Below are 23,738 nucleotides of genomic sequence, written 5' to 3' on the forward strand. Positions count from 1 at the left end.
TTTAGATAAATTGTAATTTGTAGGATGTAGAAGATAGACCTACTACTACTGCTGCTGCTACTTAGTACGTACTAGAGTCTGGCTAGAGTGAGTAAACAGCAACTGTGATCCTTTTTGTAGAAAGAAAACAAATGAGCGAGAGCTTCTGCTTTCTAGTTTTGCTCACCACCTATGAAATAATACTGAAATGAAGGCTCTTTTTGGTAGTTCAAAAAAAATCGAAATAGGAGAAGAACTCTAGTCGAAAATCAATGACTTCTCAGTTCTTCCGTTTGAAAACAACGGTTGTCTTCTACCCCGTGCTCCTCCATTCGCCATCCAGTAGATTATTCCCCACTATCTTCTTCCCCATGCTCAAAAAAAGAACTCTGTTCGAAAATCGATGACTTCTCAGTTCTTCTGTTCGAAAACAACGACCGTCTTCTTCCCCGTGCTCCTCCATTCGTTGTCCAGTAGATTGTTCCCCACCATCATAAAATTATTACCGCTATACCCCCTGAACGCAACAACAGGTTCAAAAATCGACACCTTCTCTATTCCTCCATTTAAAAACGACGATAGTCTTCTTTCCTATGCTCCTCCATTAGCCATCCGGTAGATTGCTCCCTGCCATCTTCTTCCTTGTGCTCAAAAAAAGGAGAAACGAACTCTGTTTGAAAACGATGACTTCTCTGTTGCTCCCGACTGTCTTCTTCCCCGTGCTCCTTCATTCGCCATCCAGTATATGACTTCTCTTACTCCCGACCGTCTTTGTTTGTCAGAGGCCCCCTATACTAGCCGTCCGAGGCAGCCGTTTTTCACCTTCAGAATTGAGCTTTTCCGGTCATCATGCACCCCCATCCGCCATAGTGGCTTCCGGGTGACGTTTAACAGTGAAAACATTAACGTCTTTCTCATACTGAAATGAATTTCTTTTTTAAAATACAATTTAAATGGTTGTTTTTAAAGCCAGTTACGTATGATAACCCTAACCCGTATTCATCGAAACAGAGAAGGCGAATGCTGATTGGTCCATCTCATCCGATACAATATAGAAAAAATGCTTTTTCCATATGATAGATTTTCCCTAGCTACTTAGCTCTGTATAAAGAGATACTACTTAAAATTTCAAATACAATTACTCGGTAACACTTGTAATTTCAAAGAGCAATAGTAAGTTAGGGGCTAATACAACCTTGTGTATGAAATGGGGAAAATTCTTGAGAACATTGAATTTTTTGCTTTTACGATCAGCGCATATAAACCATAACAAGGGATATGAACCGCAGCCAAGCTCAAATACCTAATAAGACAAATATCCCCTCCCCACCATTAGACGTCATTCTGAACATAAAGCTGAAAGAGTTAAAAACTAAGGTGAAGGATGAAGATCTGGTAACTTACCATATAGGTGCCCATGGAGTCGAAAGTTCAAGGAAAGGATAAGGCCACCTGAGAGAAGAAATTTTAAGGAGTCCAAATATTGAACATGAATGAAGGAATCGGGCAACTCCTTATTGTTGATGATGTGGAATTGAAGGGAAAATCTATGATGCGAAAAAGATATAGTATGGGAAGAGTTTTGACCAATCAAAACCCACCCATGAATTTTGATAAATAACACCTGATTGGCTATCGTATTTTTCAGATATCATATCTTTTCCATATCATAGTTGAACCCGGAATTGAAATATGAAAAATATAATCCTTTTCATGAGAATAGAAGCTTAGTTGCTTACCATGTAAAACCACATGCATGAAGAATCCATTGGAAAATCACATAGGCACAACTCCATAGCACAAAATATGCAAGGTGGAACCAATAGAACGGCTGAAAGCAAGAAGAAAACTTACAATGTGTTTTTTGAAGAAACAGAAGGAAAAAAAAAGAAAAGAAAAAAACGAAAAAATGAAAGAAGGGTTAAGGAAACCTTTGGTACCACATTGGTTAGAACAAAAGTATGGCTTTTCCATCAAGGGACTGAGCACACAAGCAGAGTGTTGTGTGAACATAGTTTTGTGTCTTCATGGGACAAACTATGATGGACATTGATTACTTTGTCCAATATATTTTTGACTCACAAAAAACAAGCGTAAGAGTAACAAATCAGAAGAAACCATCTAGAATACATTCTTGACATACTTACAAGGCTGTTCAGAACTGTGTCAAGAAGAAGAAACACAAGATTGAGAGAATGCATACACCCCATTAACTGTAAAACAGAAAGAAAGATGAGAACTCTATTAATTGTCATATTCAGGATTAAAAAGGTGATTTGAAGAAAAGAAAGCAGAAGTTATCCTCCAATTAGAGAAGTTATTTACAAGATGAAAATTGTTTCCTTATCCATAAAAGAAACAAAAACAATTAGGCTTGGAGCTCAAGATGCGAGGACACACACACAGCACAGAAATGAATTATCCAGAAGTGTTGCCAGACTCAGACTAGACCAGATAGTTGAAATGGTGATCTGGTGGGCTTTCTAGGCCCAGGTTATTTAACAATTTTCACTTATTAGTCTGAATTTCCTCACCTAACTGGCTAGTTAACTGGTAAAACTGTGACCCAATGAGCTTTCCAAATTTCTGTTAGGTCCAGGTCTGACAACAGTGATCCTAACCGTTTCAGGAAAACCCACCCACAAATAGGTGAAACATGGAACCAATAGAAATATTTCCTTTTTTCATATTAGAAGGAAATTATCTACAAGTAATCTTTTATAGAGTATTCTGGACCATATATATGGGCCATGTGGTACTAAGTGGTTGAGTTAAAGGTGGTCATGGTGAAAGATGGAGGTAATTGTATGGAGAAGTGAAATAATGTCAGGGATAGAAACTTAGGTATCTGCAGCAAACTTCCAGTAGTTAGAAGAGAAACTAGAAATTGAAAAAGCATAGGCTTAATCCATTGAGGATGTCAACATCTATTGAGATTCAGAACATTGTCATGTGCATACTCACAAAGATATTAATCAATATGAGATCTTGTGGGAATAGGTATTTGTTGAACCAAGCTACTTTACCTCTCTGATTAAAAGCTTTAACCTTTTATGAGATGAAAATTGACTTTGCTAAAAAATAATCTGAAAGCTAAAAAAAGTATGGACATTGTGGTTAAATAGTTAAGACTTCTACTCTCTCCCAGATGACATAAATGCCATATGAACTTCAGAATTCTATTTCATGTTTGAAGAAATAATATTTACGGATTACACAGTTGATATTGGTTAACAATGAAAACTAGGATGCTCAAGTTGAATTTTAACAGCATCAAGTTGGGCTTCAGGGTGGGCCCTTAGAACCTTGAGAAATGCTCAATCCGGGCCCATTCAAATTGCACTCCTAATATTGGTTCAGATATGCAAATAAATACCAAGAAAGAGACAGAAAAGAAATTCACATTAGTTTTGAATAGTAATTGTGTTTCTTAAAATAGTTGAAAGGAGTATAGTCTAACCAGGTTAAGACGAAAATGTTCATTTGACAAGAATGGTACTAGGATTAACCAAAACACAATGTCGGTGAGAACAACAGCACCTGCACAAGTCTGTTCAAAAGAAATATCATTTCCAAATGGCAAACTGGGATGACAAACCAGAAGACAACTGAACTAAAATAGTTCTGAATAATAAAAAGGGAAAAAACAGAAATAAGAAATATCACAGAATACAAACACACAACAGCAAGCTTGAATAAACTAACCTGATATACAATATGCATCAGATATACCCAAAATCCAGCTCTCTGCTCAGTCTCCTCTTGCTCATGATTGCTCTGCAACTTGATTGTTTCTCTAATTGTGTTGGTTCTGAAAGCCCTAGTGGTTCTAGATTTACCCTCTGCCAAATCCCTCTTCAGAAACTCATCCCTTTCCTCAATTTCAGTTAAAGAATAATTTAAATACATCCAGCATCCATGAGCAGATACAATAGTGCCAAGCTACATATAAAAAAAATGCATGTTATGATGAGAATTTTAAGATTGAGTAATAGTTCCACTTGTTTCCCATAGAGAATATTGTTATATCTGTGTATAGATGTGCAAGCACCACGCAATTCCATTTCTTATGGAGTGTAAGAAGTTATTTTAATCTCTATAGCAAGAATAGGGAGGAGGACATACCGCAAAATATACAATGACCAGTGTAAACGTCCACCTGTAGATATGTTGGATCACAATAGTTACCAAAATGGAAAGTTCACAGGAATGGCTAAAGACAACTATTATTCATGTTGAATAATATTGTTCATATGGGGACTAATTTCTCTAAAAAAATTAGGCACATCCTGTTATTGATAAACCGGATACATCCCTAGTAAAAAGACTACAAACACCCTCTGTTACATAGGGCTACTTTTGCATTTTGGAAAACAGTCCTTCTTGACTAATAATTAGGGGTATGCCCTTTTCTCAAAAATGGGGTGCTTCAGTTGTGTTTTAAAATCCATAAGTTTTGGTAACATGTAGAGAAAAGGGGTGAATTGTGAAAGAAGTAGAGGAGAATAGAAAGAATGTACACGATATAGATAATAAATAGAAAACAGAGAAGTTGTTCTTTATTCCACTAAAATGTCTAAACTTCAACAGTATTTGGATAGAATTGAAATTTGAATTCAGAAGAGATTGAAACCTATTTGGTACTGAACAGAACAGAAAGGCAGAACAGGATTCATGCAGCTGACCCCATAAAGTTTGGCCTAGGCTCGGGGACCGTTTGATAACAGATGAAATTGTTGAAATTGAAGTTAGGTTAATTACCATATTCTCAAATAGTTTATTACTTCATTATTTTATCCATTCAGTTGAGTCACTTCAGCCATTATCAAACATCCATTTAGATGATGAACCGGTTGAAACCCACTTCAAATCCACAATATAAAACGCCAGAGTAAAGGTAAAAGAAGCAAAATGCACACTAAGAGAAGCTTGATAGAAGGCTCAAACTTCTGTTCGTACTCACATAACATGACTTATGTCTATTTTCAATTTCCCAAGATTGACACATTAGTTAGAGATGAGTCAAAAGCCAAGTGTTGAGAAGGAAAAATATCAACATATGTGAGATCGGGAAGCTATTTTTTATAAGAATATGTAAATCATGGGTTTTCAGGAGAGTGTTAAAAAAGTCAACATAAGATAAAACAATCAAACCCTAACTTGGGTAAGATACAAACAGAAAATCTCAGAGATTACACATTTTTTCCCAGAAAAAAAAATCAAAGCCAGAGAATACTTCCAAAATCCAACAATAAGAGACTTGGGCAAGAATTAAGATGCAAAAAAACAACAAAAAGATAGAATCAGGATATTTTTCCAAACAGGAAACTAAGCAAAAGTCTTGTCTAGAACTCATCTTACTGTGTGTAAAAATAGAAGGAAAAAGCACCGTGTAAGGCAACCATCTGATACAGTATAAAGGACATGAAAACAAACACAATAGCTCTATAGCTGAGAAGCCATAGCGGGTTGAGCTTTCTCCAGCAAGGAACCCACAGATCGTTTGGGCTCAAAGGAGATCTCTGTACTTTGTAAATCAGATAAAGAGCCACCACCACCGGAACGACGATGATCAGTGCGCACGCCGGCACTTGCCATCGAAGCCAGTAATCCAGTCTATTGTCTGCGTTCGCCATGTTCGATAAGGGATTGAAATCTCTAGATGAAGAAACTCATGGTGGGAGGAGTAAACACCAGGAGACCACGGAAAAGGGAGGAAAACAGGAAAACTATCTTGCATTGACTGTAGGCTGAATTTGGTAGGAAACGTTAAGACGATAGGGGCAGTTATAGGTATCGTACCTTAAATTTCTTAACCAATCACAGTATCATGCTTTTCCGGTATCATATAGACGTGGCAATTGGGTTGGGTGGGTCGGGTTCGGGTTGGGTCAATACATTTCGGGTTGATTTCGGATCGGGTTGAATTTTGGCTTTTGGGGTTGGGTTGTCAAGTGCTAGACCCTAATCTTAAATGTTCGGGTTAGGATTGGCCCATGGGTCAATTTGGGTCATCTCAAAAAATAATTAAAATCTTAAAAATAAAGAAAAAATACATGAAAATGCCAAAATTAAAGGAATTAACTTTAAAATTCTAAAAATAAAATAAAAAAACATGAACATTTAACAATTCATAGAGTAAACAATAAAGATTAAAAACTGAATAGTAAAAATTAACTTCTAATAATGCATAAATAATCCCAATTAGACCTGACAATCAGATCAACAGGTTGACCCATGACCCAACCCAACTCAATTTTCTGGATCGGGTTGGGTCAGGCCATTCTCAAATCCAGATAGCTAAATATGATACCCTAATCCTATTTTTTTCAAGTTGGGTTGGGTCGGATTCGTGGGTTGTGCCAGATCTATGTTAAATTGTTCATTAGAATTAGGGGTGAAAACAGATTGGGTTGGTTTGATTGTAAACTATTTGGCCAATCGAAGTGATTTGATCAGGTTGAGAAATTGGCCACCAAAAGCCGACCCAAGTATGAAGAATCAATTTGGGTTAGTTTCTCGGATTAGTTAGGTCGAATCAAATTTTTTTTTAAGCAAAACTGAAATATATGTATATATTATGGAAAACCGAAATATATTTATACTTATTGTTTTTTATGAAAAACAAAAACTTATCAGATGGTTGCCTTATGCAAATGAAACAACTCTCATGGTTTTCAAAACCAGACTGGACGATCAGACCGGAAAAACTGGTAACCGTTCAACCCCATGTCTGGTTATACTATAAATCACTAAATCCTAAAAATCCGTTGAAAAGGTCAAAAAAACGTTGACCTGGGGGGTCGAACCGCTAAATAGTTCGACCCGAGCAGCAGTTCGCCGGTTACGAATTTCATTTTCATTGATTTAAAAAAAATAATAAAAACAAAAAAAGACCCCCATATTCCTGATTCCTAGCTCTTACGAATTAGGCCTTTCGTTCTAACCCTTCCCTCCTCTCAGCCTTAATACCTTGATCGACAACCTACGACAGCCATGACTTACGGCGACCAGTGACGGCGGTGAGCTTCATCTATGGCGGTTTGCATTTTGTAACCAGGAACAAGTTCTATTTATCAAGGACTTAGCTGTGGCCAGCGATTTTGTAGCGGCAGTGGGGGGTTTCTAACATACTGCGGTAGTAGCAATTGGCACTTGGCACTTTGAAATTGGAAGTGGTAGTTTGCTCCTCAGCCAGAGTTGTAGCGGCAATCACCAGCGACCAAACTAGAATCCATCGGTGGTGATTTTTGTAAGCTTAACACCATCACACACCATTAGCGGTAGTGAAACCATTAATGTATAAAATGCTTACAAGAGTTTAACACCTATAGTTTAATTGATTCTTTTAATTTTGCTTAATTCTTTGCTTAATTATTTATTTTTGCTGAATTAGTTATAGAGAGTCACATACTCACATTTGCTTAATTAATTTTTTTTTTCAATTCCTTGCTTATTTAGTATGTCAAAGAATGATGATGGTGATGTGAAAGAATGATAAAATCCCTTTTTTATTTTCAATTAATTAATGCAATAGATTATTTAACAATATTTATTAATTAATTATAATATTTATTTAATTAATAAAAAATACTATTATAAAAATACCTCTAATAAATAATTAAATAAATACCATAATCATTAAAAATATTGTTAATTAATGAATTACTAATTAATTATATCAAAATACCATTAATTAATTAATAGTATTTTCATAAATATTGTTTAGTAATTAAATAAATTAAATAATTAAATAAATACCATAATTAATAACAAAAATATCATTAAAAAATACCGTAATTAACTATGGCATTTATTTATTTATTTATTTTAGGTATTTTGGTTAGAGGTGCTCACTGTTTGATTAACCGAATCAGGGTTACCGGTTTTTGGAAAACCAATAGTTGAAACCAAACCGAAGCTAATTGGTTGATTAGTTGACCAGTTCAGTTAACCATCACTTCAGTTCATCAGTTTTTTTTGTTTTTTATTATTTACAATATATTATCGAAAAATATATAATAAAACACTAAAAATATATATAATATTATATTTTAAATAATAAAAAATATATTATATATTATAAATATATATTTATATATATAATGCATATTTATTAATTTATAGTATATAGAAAATATAAATATATATATATATATATATATATATATATATATATATATATATATATATATATATATATAATACATGAATATACATAAAATATATACAATATATGTATACCAGTCGGTTCGATTTTTCTTGTTCACCCCTAATGTTGGTAATTTTGGTAATCTCGGGGGGTATTTTAGTCAAATTGGGCCTAAGGAGGCCAACACAAAATTCTAATCTAATGGTGAGTATTTTGGGTTAAAAAAATGAAGGGTGGAGATGGATTTGAGTGTATATAATGGTTTTGCGTGTACGAGCCAATGAGATTGGCCAAAATGGAATCTTTTTTATATGGAGGGCAAACAAAGGTGTTTTTGATTGAAATTTTATAGGGTGAACTAAATAGGCTCGGATTAGGTAGAGATCTAGAGGGATAGTGATTCAGTTAATTTATTAACTGTAGAGTAGAATCTTGGTGTGATTAAGGGGAAAATGAAGGAATTTTTGTTGAAATTTGGCAAGGTTTTGTGTATTATGGGTTGATTAGTAGAGTCAGACTGGTTCAATTATGCTGAGATCAGGCAGATTCAAAAAGGACATGATCCAGTCAATGCAAAGATTTGAAATGGAATCTTGGTGTAATGGAGGGGAAAACAAAGGTATTTTGGGCTGAATTTTTGTGGGTAGGGTTTTTAGGGTGTATAGGATCTTATGGAAACATCTGATTGATTTTGGAGGGCCAAAATCACAAAAATTTGGGCTAACGAGAGAATTCGAAATTAAATATTTATTTGATGATGGGGCAAATAGGGGAATTTTAAGTTGAAAATTTATGGGTAAATCTCTTAAACTATCCCTAGTGTTCTCAAAATTAACAAACTATATTGATGGTGCGTGATCTAGATGCTCCTAACTAGAGGACAATTCGAATGCTGGTTGCTTAGCTAGCTGGTCGAGCTGCGAGACAGATGGATCAGAAAACCCGGGGTGGCTAGCCCGACGAGGTCGCTCCGATGCTTAAGTCAGTACTGTATGTGGGTAGCGAGTTGAATCTTGAGAATTAGAGAGCTATAATACACTAAATCACGCGTACCTAGGTCTCAGGGGCTACTGCCCTTATATAGTTGGACTGTTGTGGGTCTCATGAAACACTCCTGGAATCTTTGAGCCGAGCTGTAAGGGTCCATTACACCTGGAAGGCGGAAATTATGCTTGCTGATAAGGCTTATCATTTCCTTTCGATTCGGGCAGGATGAGGATAATGCCTAATGCGACACGATCCCAAAAGGTTCGAAGACAACTGACAAGCTTCTAGAGATCTACTACACATCACTTCGGCAAGTTTAGTCATCCTGAGATTCCCGGGCTTCGGTGCTATCCAAGGTAACCGAGGCACCCGAAGTGACCCGACCTCCCGAGGTGGCGGGGGATGCTGAATCATGCATCTGATCGCTAGGTTGTGTTCACGTGTCCTCTACCTACCAGGTCGGGCCAAATTACCCCTCATCATGTACCCTTACTGTTTACATATTGTCTTAAAGTACCCTTAAGTTTTCTGACAATTGATACACTGATAAACACTAATGGAAAAAAATGAAATATCAAAATTTCCCTAAATTGTTTATCAAATTTTCAAAATAAAACCCAACTAATGAAAACCCCATTTTTTCCATTTTTTTCCAAATGCAACTTCCAAAACCCAAAACCAAATTTGAGACATCTCCCTCATGCGTCTAATTTCAGATTGAAAATCTCGTGGTTTTTTATAACGAATCTCAGTCAAATCTAGAAGTACCCATCCTCTCCCACCACCACCAGCTTTGACTTAAAATTTAAGGTTCAGGCCTCGGCTCTCAGGCACACTACCAGAATCAGACTACCACCGGTAGTGTTCCGCCGTCGGTGCCAAGGCCAAAGACAATAAGAGTTTCCATTGTTCAATCATTGTTTGTTCAATCGTAGAACATGACAATGGAAATAGGGTTGCACTTCTGAAGTAGACCTGTTCATGGGTCGGGCCGGGCCGGGTTAGGGCCGGGCTTTGACTCTTTGTTGACAAAAAAATGTTAGGCCCGAGCCCGAGCCCGGCCCGACCAACGAGCCTACAACTTGGGCCCGAGCCCGAGCTTGATAAAAAGCCCGAAGCCCGACCTAATAAAAGAAATTCAAAATTTTCCCTATTCAAATAGACATTATCTATTTTAATTCAGATGTTTTTTCCCCTCTTTAAATGAACAATGGGCCTACAAGTGAATCAACAACCTTCTCAAATCGAAAAATTTATTTAAATGAACATCACATAGGGTTTTTACTTAGGTTTAACTATAGGTCGGGTTGGGTTTACTTAGATTTAACTATAAGTCGGGCTGGGCCGAGCTCGGGCCAGGCTTTTTGGCCCGAGGTTAAACCCGCGGGCCAAAAAGCCTGTTCAAGCCCGTCCGGGCATGAACAGGTCTATTCTGAAGGGATCCCACTTCCTCGCTTTCAGTCCCCAAGTTGAGACTTTCTTTGGAGCCCAGATGTTCATTAATGGTCTGAACTCCACTAAGTTCAATTGTTTTGAGCGAGAATGGTGTGGCAAAATTCAATCTTGGGTGCATAAAATTTTCTGCACCATCGATGCATGAATAAGGTTGCTTTTAACTTCCGTGATCAATTTAACTTAAAATAGTAACACTAGTAGGACTGGTTCCAATAAAAAAGCCAAAAACTTCCATTCATGACCGTCATCACGTTCCAAAGTTGAATGATGAGTTGTTCAATCGTAGAAATGCAACCGCATCAGTTAAGGATGAAAATGTATGTTGTAAAATTGCAAAATTGAGAGGAGGGCTGAGTCGTGCCACTTAGTCACTCTCCTTAAAACCCCATTTGCCCCTATGGTGCAATCAGGTGATCACAATTCGATCGTCAAGATAAAACAACCTACAAGCCACTGGTAGGCGTGCGTATGCTTACCAGACCCCTGCGAACCACAGAGAATTGATGCTCAGAAAAATCAAAGAAGATAAGACTATCAACTAGGTCGACCAATACTCCTTTTATAGAGTGTTCTCAGACCCGCACCTGCACCCGCGCCCCTTTCCCACCCCACCCCACTCCGCCCCCACTCGGCTCGGCTCAGCTCGGTTCGCACGTGTAAAAAGCACCCCCAATTCCCTTACATGCATGGAATATCTACCTCTCCTCTTATGGGTCCCTACACATAGATAGAGCAAAACTATAGATATACTCTACTTCCACTCCTTTCCCAAGCGATGTGGGACAAAGAGTTTTCCCATGCACTCAAGAGTGGGAAGAGGAAAAGACAAAAACAAGAGGAAGAGAAAGATTTTTGAAATTTTGAATCTCCCTTCAACAATCCCCCATAAGATTCAAAATTACAAAAAGATCGAACAATCTAAACATCACAATGAGAAAAGTATTCATGACGATGTTTTTTGGACTTCAATCAACACTTAGGTATGACAAACTATGTTACAGAGTACGGGTGAAGTCAGACTCCTTCAACCTTTCCTCTTTGTCATAACTAGCTAATTGGCCAACCAACTCAACTCACCAGTTCTTTAGTCATTCTTTTGTTTTGGAACATCATTTTGGCCTTGTTCCCCTCTAGGAATCATGAGTGTTTTAGAGAATCAACCCTACATCTCTCTTAGAAGCGGCCACACTTCACACTCACTTAGGTTAGTTATTAGCGTGCATTGCACACACTATTCTTATCTGATTAAGAGTCTCATGCTTAAGCTCCTCAAACTACAGTGAGCACTATCTTACCTCAACATCTGAAATGGGACACAAACTAATAGTGCTTTCCCAAGTTACCTAAAAACTCGTTTTTACCCATTCAACCTAATTCTAGGGCTCTCCTTTCGCTTAGGTTGGGTGTCTATCACTAATGACTTTGTAACAAGCTTTAGCCCCATTCCTACCGATGCCTCATAAACCACTTTAAAAGTAGTAGGAAAGCATGACTACTAGAAAATTCCAATCAACAAAATTGTATGCATCATCATTTAAGCCTTGTCCCAACTCCAAGGGTCTGCTACATGAATAATGGGCAAATGTTCCACAGACAGATGTACCCCAAGCAAAGGGTTGTTTGGTTAAGAGATACTAGTTTCGGCTAACTTGTTTGCAATGGTTTTTGTCAATAGATCCTTAAATGAAATTATGCACAAAAAATATAATTGTCAATCACGTTTAGTGGCTCACCCTTAGAAATAAAGGTGATAGCTGTAAATTTACTTTCCTTAAGCTTCTAGTTCTAAAGAAATCAAGAACAGATATAGTAATCTCCACCCCAACCACTAGTAAACTGGGACTATCCTTTTATTTCCATCAGTAACCATAACTACCCTATACAACTTATTACTTGTAACAGAAAAAACAAGATGCCCTGTAACCATTAGTTGAGACTTGAGAGTTGATTACAAACTATTTTGATAAAAAAAAAAAAAACACAAGCAAAGATGGTTCGGATATTTTACTTAATTACTTTCATGAGCTCTAATAATTTAAGCACTAATAATTTAACAGTGGATATTGGATATGACTTTAAATAGAACGGACTGATGAAACAAGATTCATGTAACCAACCCAATATAGTTGGGGATAAGGCATGGATGATGATGATGATGATGACTCATGAGCTCTATTGAAAAAAGGATGAATAATAAGGTATCAAAAAGATATATGGATTAGAAATTAAGCGTGAGATTAAATTCATAAGAAAAGCAGAAGGGCTTCAGATTCAAAATATAAAACATGAATCGTGTACTATCACCTTCCTTTATATAATATATAGGGTTCAACGATGATACCAGAAAGACATGATACTGGAAAAACTTATTAACAATCAACTGGTATCACAAAAGTAGTAACCATTCAGGTGGCAAACGACATCATGCCTTTCCGGCATCATAGATTTTCTCTAATATGTATCACTACTTAACATTGATAATGTAATAAAATAAAATTACCTGCAGAACCTGACCCAAATTCTCTTGTTCTTCTTCTTTGACTTCAAACATAAAACTGAATTTGAGAATTACAAGAGAAGGCCATGGTTCATCTATAATTTTATTAGAACCAAGTGTAATATCACAATTTGTATTTTGGAAAGTAAATCCAACTATAGAAGGTGGTGAAAAAAAGATGATAGAAAGATCAAATAATAATGGACAGAGTAATTTGTTCAAGAATAGAAATAGATGGCAATAGATGTAAATTAGAGTCAAGGAAAAGATTGAAATTTAAAATGGAAAGGACATCATATGAAAGAAAAGCCTAAAACAGGTGCAGAAAGGTAAAGGAAACAATTACCAAATTTACACTTTTACATAATAGTATAGATATAGATGAAACCTTTTCCTTTCTTTTCTTTTAATGTTTTGGCTTAGCATCCATGGATTTACTTCTTGCAAGAATCTGCAAGAGATGTATTGGCAACAAGTTCTACCAGTAACTCTCGTTTCTGGTCTCAATGATATTAAATCTGTGATACAGCAGTGCATGGTTTGATTTTCCGTTCTTAGCTTATCAACATACTCCCAGAAAAAAGAAAATGGTTGATGGCGAACATTAACGGCAAAATTTTCAATCATGGAAAACAGTTACTTCTCAATAATCAGACCACAATGTTATGAGATTGCTGAGAATATTCAAATTGCTTTCTGCTAACAAATGTAGAATTGAAGGAACTAATTCCAAGCTCCTTTTCCAATGTTCCCCATTTCATATACAAGTAAACATGGATGAGAATTGGATTTATATGGTTTCAAATGTAGACAAACTACTCTTTTGGATGGGTCCATATTGATTAAAGAATTTAAATTTGGGATGGGTAAGAATGACACTCAAATTACCTGGCTTCTACATTGGGATCATGGCCAATCTCATCCAACCACCAATGCAAGATGCACCTAATCTAAATAGTACATCATAAAAGGTTAAAGGCATACACAGTTGTAATGTGGCAAAAATAAAAACAAGTTGATAATCATAACTAGGCATAAAAAAGAACAAATAGATCTATTAAAGGGGAAAAGTTAATCTGATTCCAGCAAAAGGAATTATCCCCTGATCCACAAAAGCTAAGAAGTGCATTCACTAATTTCATCCAAAAACCCAAAATAAACAAAGTACTATTACTGCTGCTTCAGGTGCTGCTGGTATAGCTACCACATGATACATAGATTTAAAAAAAAAAAAAACAATCATCCTTCACCTTATTTTTGCCCGCTTAGGAGGATTACCTCTAGGGTCCCTCTTGTCAGGAACCCGACCTTTCCCAAAAGCCTTTGTCTTCCTTCTCTTCCTCTCCTCCTCACTGTCTGACTCGTCACCTTTCTCCCTGTCAGCATTGCTTGCCTCCCTTTCCAACTCTTCCCATGTCTTCCCCTCCTCTTCCTCTGAATCTTCCTCAGAATCATCCTCATCATCCTCTGACTCAACAAGTGACTCACTATCATCATTAGATGATGACTCAGAGTCAGACTGCACATCTGATGGCTCATATCCCTGATCCGACTCCTCTGAGTTCTCCGAGTCTGAGTCACTTACCTCCATGTTCAGGAATTCCCATCCCCCATCCTCTATGAACTTCTCTGGATCATCTGTAATTGTCTTTAATATTTGTCGCCAGTTGAGATTCAGCCTGCTCTCATAGTATTTAAGGTCAGTTGTATCAAGCCACTCCTTGACACCATCAAGTGATGTGGATGGAATGGAGTCAATTCGAAGGACATCGCGCTTGAAGTCCTTGAACACAATTGTCATGTCAAAGCTCTTCTGCCCAAGCCCAACCCTCTCTAGGTTCACAATCTCGATCTCGCTAAGGGTTACCACCAAAAAAGGCGTCTCTACCAACTCAACCAGACAGCTCGAAGTGGGGACAATGAAAGCAGAAGCCTTGTGGGGAACACCATGGAAGCCTAGCTCCCTTAGGGGCTGATCAAACTCAAGGTCAAGATCACGAAACTGGGGCTGTCCCCAGAGGTCATTCACCTTGTTAACAAAGTTCTGGAAGTCCATGTTTATTTTGTTCTTTCGGTCCCTTTCCCTCTGCTCCTCCTCAATCTCATCTGGGTCATAGGCAGATCGCTTTCCACCCCCTAGGGTCTGGACCACATCCATGACCTCAACATAGAATTGGACATCTTTAGTTTTTTTGTTCCCCACCATGATGTGATTGTGCAGGTGGAAGTGCAGAAGGGTGATCATCTCCTTCTCTGCAGGCTGAAAGAATGCATGCTTGATGTTTCCAAACATAACGTCTACACGCTCATCTGGCCTTGAAGTAGAGTAGCGGAACCCGTTTACATGGGCTTCCAGTGTACCAGGGATCTTCCTTCCCCTACCACCAAAGACAGGACGGATCCATAGGTCAGACAACCTTATCGGCTTAAATCTGTTACCTGCAAGCTGCAGCTTCTCCTGAGTAACCAACGTAGCCCTCTCTGCTCGCTCTGACTCCCTTGAAGCAACCTGTCGTCTAAGGGTCTTAATCTGCTGTACCACTTCACTAATGTGCCTTGTGTCCTTGGAGCGGAATGAGACCTCCTTCAGATAGATAGACCCTTGGAACTTCAAGGAGCTTGCATCATGAGGACTGAAGGGGGTCCCTGGTACATTGAAGATTATCCGGATATAGCCAGTACGATTATTGTCCTGTTGGCTAACAACAGTCTTCACATTGTTTACATGAAAAGGGACCATGCTTCCATAGATTGGCAAGAGGATGGCCTCATTCTTCTGGTCAACCTGAATAACCAATTCTCTCGCTTGGGGAATATCATTTACGTTCTTATAAGCAATCAACTCACCTGAAGTCCTCACAGACCGACGACCATCCCCTGTACCCGACCCACCACCAGCCAGCCTCCTGGCAGTTTCTTCATTCTTCTGGCGGGCAAGTTCTGCCTGGTGCTGCCTCCTTAGTTCTTCCTTTGTCATCTCATGGTTGTCTGACCGGAGTGTCGCTTTTGACAAGAATGTCTCAGTGCCGTTAGACTCAGCTTTGACTTTTGGCTGTTCTTCCTCCTCCTCCTCATCCTCATTGAATGAGTAAGCCACATCCTTAACTGATTTAGAGCTGATTGAAGTTACAACTTCTGGGAGCTTTTCACCAATGATAACTGTATCTGCAAGCAACAGAGAGAACTTCTCAGTCTTCACATTGCTGGTCTGAGCTTGCAAGTTCTGAAACCCAAGTGACACATTAAAAACCATCCCTGACTTCAACACTCGATCATTTTTAGCATTCAGGCTCAACCCTGATTCACGAAATTCAAGACCAATTCCAGTTCCAGCAGACTTAGTAAGACTTGCAACTAATTCAGGAGCATCCTTCTCAACCACAGACAAGGCAGCTTGGTAAGCAGCACTGACTTTATTGCCAGGCTTCAACGCATTGATGGCTGCCTCATGGGCCTTGAGGAGAACTTCATAAGCTTTACTCTGCATGGCATTGGCATCAATAAGAAATGTCCTTGCAACATTGGAGCAGTAACTATTATAGCGGGAGCCAATTGCACATATGATCACACTTGTTGAGTCATAATACAGATTCTCATCATTGCTTGAAGCACTTGGCCTGAGATCAAAGTCTCCCCCACTCTGAAATATAGGAGGGTAACAGATATCAATATTCTCTGCCTTGAGCTTTACTTTAACCTTTGCAGGCTCAAGAATGACTTTCTCCGTGTCATCCATCAATGAAGAATGGGAGACCTTCTTCTCCTCGTCAATTATCTTCTCAAGCTTTGGGACCACGAAATGTTTCATCACAGATGAAGTCAAGAATGCCGCCTTTTTGACATTCATAAGCTCAGTATTGTCCTTAACAGCAAACAAGTCAGAGAACCCATTTGTTACATCACCAAGCTGGAGCCCTGAATTTCTTAGCTTTTCAGTCCAGATTTCTAAAAGATTCCCTTCAGGAGCTTCTTTCACTATATATCCAACAACAGGAGATTCATGACCATCGGATTTTGACTGAACATGTACAGCCTGGAATATCTCATCCATCAATGCAGATCCATCATCACCCCTTGCCTTCACATGAATCACAACCTCAGCACCAACTGACTCCTTAGCTGATTTTTTCAGCGTTTCCAGCAGAGAGGCCTTTTTCTGACTACACAAGAAATGGATCTGTTTGTTCATGAAAACCATGATTGTCTCCGGAAATTCATAACCAAGCAACCAAATGTTTAGAGCCGAGGATTTCAGGTATCGAAGGTCCTCGGAAGCAGGAGGAGTTGCGATTGCAATAGCATCAGAAGAGCCCCATAGATCATCCTTGTGTTGATTCCAGTGTGAATAAAAACCTTTCAACCGTTTGTTGAAGTTCTCCAGATTAATGGTATATGTACTGGATTGTCTAGAAGCTTTGCCATCTGGAGCCTTGACATTCCCATTCCTATTATCTGCCATTGAAGGCAACTAAATCTAGAAAAAGTTTAAATCTGCAACAATTCCTCCAAAGGAATTAACAGATAAATCAGATAACGAATAACTTGTAGTTCTCAGCTCCCCTTGTGCCAAATAACACCTCACAAATGACAAAAGCAATCAGAAACCCAAACAAACTGCAAACAAGAATTCACGATTTTCTTGTGCTAAGTATGTCACCCCATTTCCTGTAAAAGAAAAAGAATAAAAGGAGCAATTAGGGTTACTTCAAATCCCTCCGAATCTCCATACGAAAACATAAAATCACAACTTAGAAAAAATAAAATAAAAGAACTGATTAAAGACTACCAGTTATGGGAAAATCTACGATGCTAGGGTTCAACTATGTATCCCCAAACTCAGAAATACGAGACCACCAACAAAACTGAACCTTTATCCTGTTTCACAGTGACAGAAGGTTCCCGTCCTCTGTTCACAAAATTTCAAATCCGAAGCTACAGTTAGGAGCTTCGGAAGTTACAGACTGAAAACAACGACGAAACAAAACAGAAAAGAAGAAGAGAAACCTTACCGGCTATGCTTCTTCTGAAGACTCGTTCCGCGATCCACCAATTACAAAAGCGAGTTAAACATCCCTGAATTTTTGTTCCAGCATTCCTATCTTCTTAAAACGATTCAATATTTCCTCGTTAATGCTACTAAAAATACATAAATACCCTTACATAATACTTTACTTAATAGAAAGGGCGCGTCTCAACCATTAAGGTTATCTTGGTCTTTTAAGATTGACTGCCCCAACTCCTCCTTTCCCACTCTCGTTTCTCTCCCACTCTCTCCACCATCTTTCTTAATTCTTCCTCTCCAGTCTCCACCCCTGTCCTTTCAAAAGTCGAAACGACGAAGATCACCTTCCTCTCTTTCAATCAATCAGCTGTTACAAAGTAAAACCCTACTTATGGCGATTATTGGTAGATTTATTTGCGAGCATCTAAAAAGGATGAGCATCTCGTCACCTGGACATTCTTTGGCACCGGAGGCAACGAGCGCTGGAACTGGAAGAGGGCAACAACTCCTCCTGCCATTTCCCTACCGATCTCATCTCTAATCTAGATTGGAATGAGACACTCATTGGTATTTCTTTTCTTTTGCTTCTTTTTTTCTATCTCAATCACCCTATTTAAATTAATTTTTCTAGAAGTTTATTAGCGTTTAACGTTCCTCAACTGCAGATTTTGTGATTTTTAATAAAAGCAAATTTCTTGATTTTTTTTTTTTTTAATGTTGGCTTCTGTTTTTGTTGAACATTTTACTTGGGCATTCGAAATACTTAACGGCGCTAGTTTGGATTTTTTTTTTAGGTTTTGATGTATATAGTTTCTGTAGTTCAGCTTTATTAATTGGTTTCTAGTTTGCCAATTTTTGGTAATGACTGATATGCTGACGGTATTGGGGGTGAATTATACTGTTGCTTTGTGAGCCATAACCATTGATAGTCATTTCTTATTACTTGAGTAGTCGGGTTCCAAGGTACTTCAAATTACCAAATTCACTGATTAAAGTGAAGCAGATCTTCTATTTTCCATGGCATAGGTTGGTTTATTTGCCGTCATCAACAAGTCTGTCAGTTCTAGCCTAGTAGCCTGCTTGGCTGGCTCATAGATGTAAAAACAGTCAATTTCGAAGAAGTTAAGACTAATGTCTCTTCATCTCTCAAATTTCACTTTGAGTTTATTGATTTAAGATAAACTAATTCACTATTTTGTACAATTTTCATCTGAATCATTATTACATTCGTGAATGCAGACCAGTATTTACCCAATTTATTTATCGATGACCATATGTTTCTATTCGATATATGCTAACAATTATATTTAGCGTTATCTTATCTTCCTACATGCATACAGAGACAGACATGTATTCCACTTGTAGAGGCTGGATTTCATTGTGTCTGGCTGTTTGGCCGAAATAACTGAAAGATACATAGGAACATTCTTTGATAATATGTGGAACTCATTTAATGTATATTTTTTTTCACTTTTTTCTTTCTCTCTGTTCCCGAATGTTGCTAAAACAAATTAAAATGTTCACTTTTACCTTTAACTTAGCAGGTAAACAAGCTAGTATTCTCTGCTATCTCATAACTGCACCACTTACAGTCTCCCTCCCCCCCTGTTATATGTTCTTTATAAAACAAACTTGAAACTAATTGGTTTTTTTAGGAAGGGTAACTTATATTCATTACTTCTTCAAAAACTAGTTGGTCATTACTTGAGGGGAAATAAGACAAGCCAAACTTGACTTTTGGTGGTTAAGTAGAAGTGTAGGACATGACAATTCGAAGTAAGTTAGATTATACCATTTCAGAAATATGAAATAAATCTCTAACTTGAACCTCTCTTGCTTGAACTGATGTCAAGTCATATATTTAGGTCCTGTAATTGTAATCACTGATTTAAACAATAATTCTGAAATAAAGGAGTAAAGAACTAATTCTCAAAACCTAATCCTTTTTTTATTGATGTTTTGGTTTTCTCCATGTTTTTCAAACCCCGTTCTCATATACAGTTTTACTTTCCCCTTTTCTTTTTTGGGTATTCCATTAAATGTTTATATGTTAAAAAATTAGCTGATTTTTATTTTTACTCTAATAAATACCTATTTATTGAATTGGTATTTTATGATTCCTATGTTCTTAAGGCTGAGCCAATCTTGGGTTAATGATCATTGCAAGGTCTATTGAAGGGTATGTATTAATTCTAAGATTGTTCTTTTTTTAATTTTCCTCTGAAATTGTTAGATTTTTTTCATCACCACTCAATCTATTCTCATTTTACGGCTATGTGTAAAACAAGTGTTGAAATTCCTTTGATTTTGTAATTTATTCCCCGCTAGTTTTCTATTATCATCACATAACATGTTCTTATTGATAGCCATTTCAACAACCTTAGGATATAATATTGATGCCAATACGCCCTTTTCAACCCCTTCTGGTTTGGTGTCCTGAACCATAGCTACAAAGAACAAAGATTGGATAATCACAAACAGGGGCAATTTGCTTATACCATAAAATGGTTGTCTTGGGCAGTAGTAATTCTGCAGAAATCTGGTGAGAATGCTACCACTCTTCAGTTAAATGGGCAGTTAAATAGTATCTTGCTTCTTTTTCTGTTTCAACTTTTTATTTCCCCAAATATTAATTTCTCATTCCTCCCACACTTCAAGGAGAATTGACTTGAGGAAGATTGTTAGTTTTATGGTGTATGTCTAAATATTATGATTTTTTAATTTTTAATTAAAAAATAAAAAATTGAGTGTTGAGCAGAGTGGTGGGCAGTTAAGAAACAAGAGTGTGGCAGAAATGCTAATGCTTAGATGGATGAGTTGTAAAACTAGAAAGTATAGAGTTAAAGATGAAGTCATATGAAGGAACTTTTTACAGCACCTGTTAGAAAAGTGATCTATTACAAATTGAAGGGTCAAGAAGAGCTGGGGGCAGACCAAAAAGCAATTAGAAATGATTTAATGGATATGGCACTGAACAGAATGGAATGGTGAACCAGGCTTCATGTAGCCGATGTAGCTGACACCCATATAGTTGGGACAAGGCATAAATGATGATGATGATCACAAAATGTTCATCAAGTCTTAAATATTTTGGGGAAGATTGACTTTTTTTAAGAGTTACCAACATTTGGTTTGGCTCATAGAAGTAACCTTTTGCTTAAACACAAAGGGATGGGGTTCATGTCAAGTTATGCTTCTCCAACAGAACTTAGTTTAAGATATGAACATTTTTGAACTTTGGAAAATTCTTTCTTTTTTTGCATTTTTATTAAACTTGTTATTCATTTTTTATTTTGTACATGGGTCTATGTTAATGTGGCAATATATGGAGACATCCTTGGTGTAGTTTTTAGAACAATGATGAGAGAAAAATAAGCACCATAGTTTCTTGATCTCAAAAATATATGAGCATAGTTTTCCTAGGGTAGTTCCCTAGGTTCCATAACCATATTTCCTTAATAATTATCCATAATTTTCATAAGAAAAGTATAGACTTCATGTTAAAGTCTAGAAAATCAACATATTCATGAGAAGAAAAAGAATAATGAAAAGAAAATTAAAAAATATGTATATAGGGGCTGATCCCTATTTTTGTTAGGAAAAGAAGAAAAGAAAAAGGTGGAAGAAGAAGAAAATTGTTGATTGGATGGAATTTTAAGTTCTTTCTTACTTATTGGTTCAGCTTTTAAAGTCTTTGAGGGTTCAATACAGCAGTTAGCAACAATGTCTATGTTTAAACCCTAACAAATAAGAAAATAATAAAAAGAAATTAATATAAACACAAAACTACTCGATGATTAGGCGAGGCGAGTCTCCAAGGGCACCTTATCGCCTAGGCATCACCTAGGCATTGCCTTGACAACTAGGTATATGAGGTGTTCAATGAACTTGTTTGTAGGGAAAATGCCTTCATTCTTCCTCCAATTCTAACCAGATTTACTACCATTCTATTTCTATAAACAAAGACTATTCATCTACAAGACTACAACTAAGATCTTCTACTTTAACTAAAACATTTAGGATATTGTAGCTAAAAATTAACTTGGTTAAGTAGGATGGTAATTGCAGTGTAGGATAATATCTATATAGTATACACCACATGGTTTGCTTAGTTATGTATCCATATTTCATCAGGTACCTACTTTGATTGGATTTGCATCTTCTAAATTATGCCCCAAAAGCTAATCCGTGTGACAACCGTATATGTGGCCTACCAAGATATCATATTAGATCTTCTAACTACAATCACATGACCAATTATTACAATTCATCTCTTTCTTGTCCAATTCCTTCTCTCTCTTTCACTCCAGAATGGAAGAAGGTCAGGGGGTCAGTCTTGAAGCCTGCCTACCCCCTGAAATAGGTAAAAGCCCCAAACACCCATAGTCTCTGAAGCAACAATGATGAACAATGATAAAATATACAGAGCCTTGCACACCACGAGAGCAAGAGTCCACACTTGGGGATAAAACAAGATTTCATGCATCTTGGAGCACAAGTTCAACCCAGTCTGGTGGAAGTATGGAGCTCCATTTCACTCCTAATTGCAAACCAGGCCTCTGGCAGCTAAAAAAATGTGCTACTTAATTGGCGCTTCTTCTCGGATACGAGAAAGTAACTGCAAGTTTTCAGCTTTCAGAAGGATCTCTCTTAATCTCTACTGCAGCAATCATCCTCTTGCACTTCAGGGCCCTTATTAGCTGACTATAGTCAGATTCTAAAATGAAGTTGTTTAAACTTAATTTTTGACCAAGTTTCATTCCTTGGAGTGCTGTGCTTCCAACCTGCAAAGGCTTCGTCTTCCAAAAAATGTTTCTGCAACTCTTCATCATCATTTGAAGATGACTTCAAGCTCTGCAATGAAATCAAAACCACCTCATTCAGTGCTCTGCATATTCCACCAATGACAGATGAAGCAAATAAGTTATTATAATTAAAAAAATCTATCGTTCTACTATTTCAAATAGACCAAGCTGATCGAATACGGGTGCAACTTCTGCATTTTTGTTTTTTGTTTTCTTTATACAGACTGTTTTGTTTCTTTTTTTTTTTTTCTCTTATGGTAGGGTGGCATCTAACTTCTATTGGATTGGATCATATCAAGGCCTCATTCGTTTTCAATGCAGTCTCATTTGCACTGACGCAAAAGTATGAGACTGCAATTTTGGGGTTTATTTTATGCAGTACAAATAAAATTGCACTGCAATTAGAGCACAGTGAGACCACACAACCCAAACGAGGGTAGGTAGCCCATTCTGTAAGTAAAGCCTGAAGGGACCGAGTTGTACCAAAGTTGAACAGCGTCTCTATCCAAATCCAACTGTTGAAGACGATACTGCCATACTGGTATACATTAATTCTCAATATTTTGGACCTAGTGCTTTCTCTATCCAAACTCAACTGGTCAAGAAAATACTGCCATACTGGTATACATTAATTTTCAATTAGTATCTTGTATTTTGGATCTAGTGCTTGGTCCCCAAATTTTAAAATGCAATAATTCATTGCCTGAACTTTTTTTTTTTGAGTTAAAATATCAGTTTCTTTTTTATTAATTTTTTTATGAATGAATATAATTTATTAAAACAGAAATTCAGTGCCTGAACTTTCAAAACATGTCAATGTATTACCTACATTTAACCAGTTGCTAAGTGGCATTTGAAAAG

General features: G+C 37.2%; 2 protein-coding genes and 1 long non-coding RNA gene across 5 annotated transcripts; 1 reads left to right on the plus strand and 2 right to left on the minus strand.

The window, feature by feature from the left end:
• Positions 1-1,003: 1,003 nt before the first annotated feature.
• On the minus strand, positions 1,004-5,797 carry LOC148861136 (uncharacterized). The gene is made up of 8 exons (XM_088985268.1): positions 5,341-5,797; positions 4,105-4,138; positions 3,685-3,921; positions 3,440-3,529; positions 2,127-2,192; positions 1,719-1,810; positions 1,384-1,431; positions 1,004-1,282 (listed from the first exon to the last, which is right to left on the minus strand). Exons 1-8 carry the CDS (start codon positions 5,613-5,615, stop codon positions 1,165-1,167), a joined length of 960 nt encoding a protein of 319 aa, XP_088841394.1. The 5' UTR covers positions 5,616-5,797; the 3' UTR covers positions 1,004-1,164.
• An 8,269-nt stretch (positions 5,798-14,066) lies between these two features.
• Positions 14,067-18,217, minus strand: LOC148861137 (FACT complex subunit SPT16-like). Of its 3 annotated transcripts, none has more exons than XM_088985348.1 (3): positions 18,080-18,217; positions 17,857-17,976; positions 14,067-17,735 (listed from the first exon to the last, which is right to left on the minus strand). In XM_088985348.1, the coding sequence occupies exon 3, from the start codon at positions 17,527-17,529 to the stop codon at positions 14,317-14,319; it is 3,213 nt and encodes a 1,070-aa protein (XP_088841474.1). In that variant the 5' UTR covers positions 17,530-17,735; positions 17,857-17,976; positions 18,080-18,217; the 3' UTR covers positions 14,067-14,316. The 3 variants fall into 3 exon arrangements, with proteins under 3 accessions (XP_088841474.1, XP_088841475.1, XP_088841476.1); XM_088985349.1 differs by having other exon boundaries at positions 17,857-18,002; positions 18,080-18,145; XM_088985350.1 differs by lacking the exon at positions 17,857-17,976 and having other exon boundaries at positions 18,080-18,188.
• On the plus strand, positions 18,154-23,169 carry LOC148861138 (uncharacterized). The gene is made up of 2 exons (XR_016113082.1): positions 18,154-18,639; positions 22,383-23,169. It is a non-coding gene; the product is annotated as an uncharacterized LOC148861138 (long non-coding RNA).
• Positions 23,170-23,738: the final 569 nt, after the last annotated feature.

This window comes from Nelumbo lutea, chromosome 4, assembly GCF_056320005.1.
Source record: "Nelumbo lutea isolate HS-2025 chromosome 4, American lotus-T2T, whole genome shotgun sequence".
Classification (NCBI taxonomy): domain Eukaryota; kingdom Viridiplantae; phylum Streptophyta; class Magnoliopsida; order Proteales; family Nelumbonaceae; genus Nelumbo; species Nelumbo lutea.

Excerpts from the sequence above, each read along its gene's own strand:
- LOC148861137 (XM_088985348.1), bottom strand. The coding sequence starts at position 17,529 with ATGGCAGATAATAGGAATGGGAATGTCAAGGCTCCAGATGGCAAAGCT.
- LOC148861136 (XM_088985268.1), bottom strand. The coding sequence starts at position 5,615 with ATGGCGAACGCAGACAATAGACTGGATTACTGGCTTCGATGGCAAGTG. Across the intron at positions 1,811-2,126 it reads ACACAGTTCTGAACAGCCTT|CCGTTCTATTGGTTCCACCT; the intron begins GTAAGTATGTCA and ends TCTTGCTTTCAG. Across the intron at positions 1,432-1,718 it reads CATGCATGTGGTTTTACATG|GTGGCCTTATCCTTTCCTTG; the intron begins GTAAGCAACTAA and ends TTCTTCTCTCAG.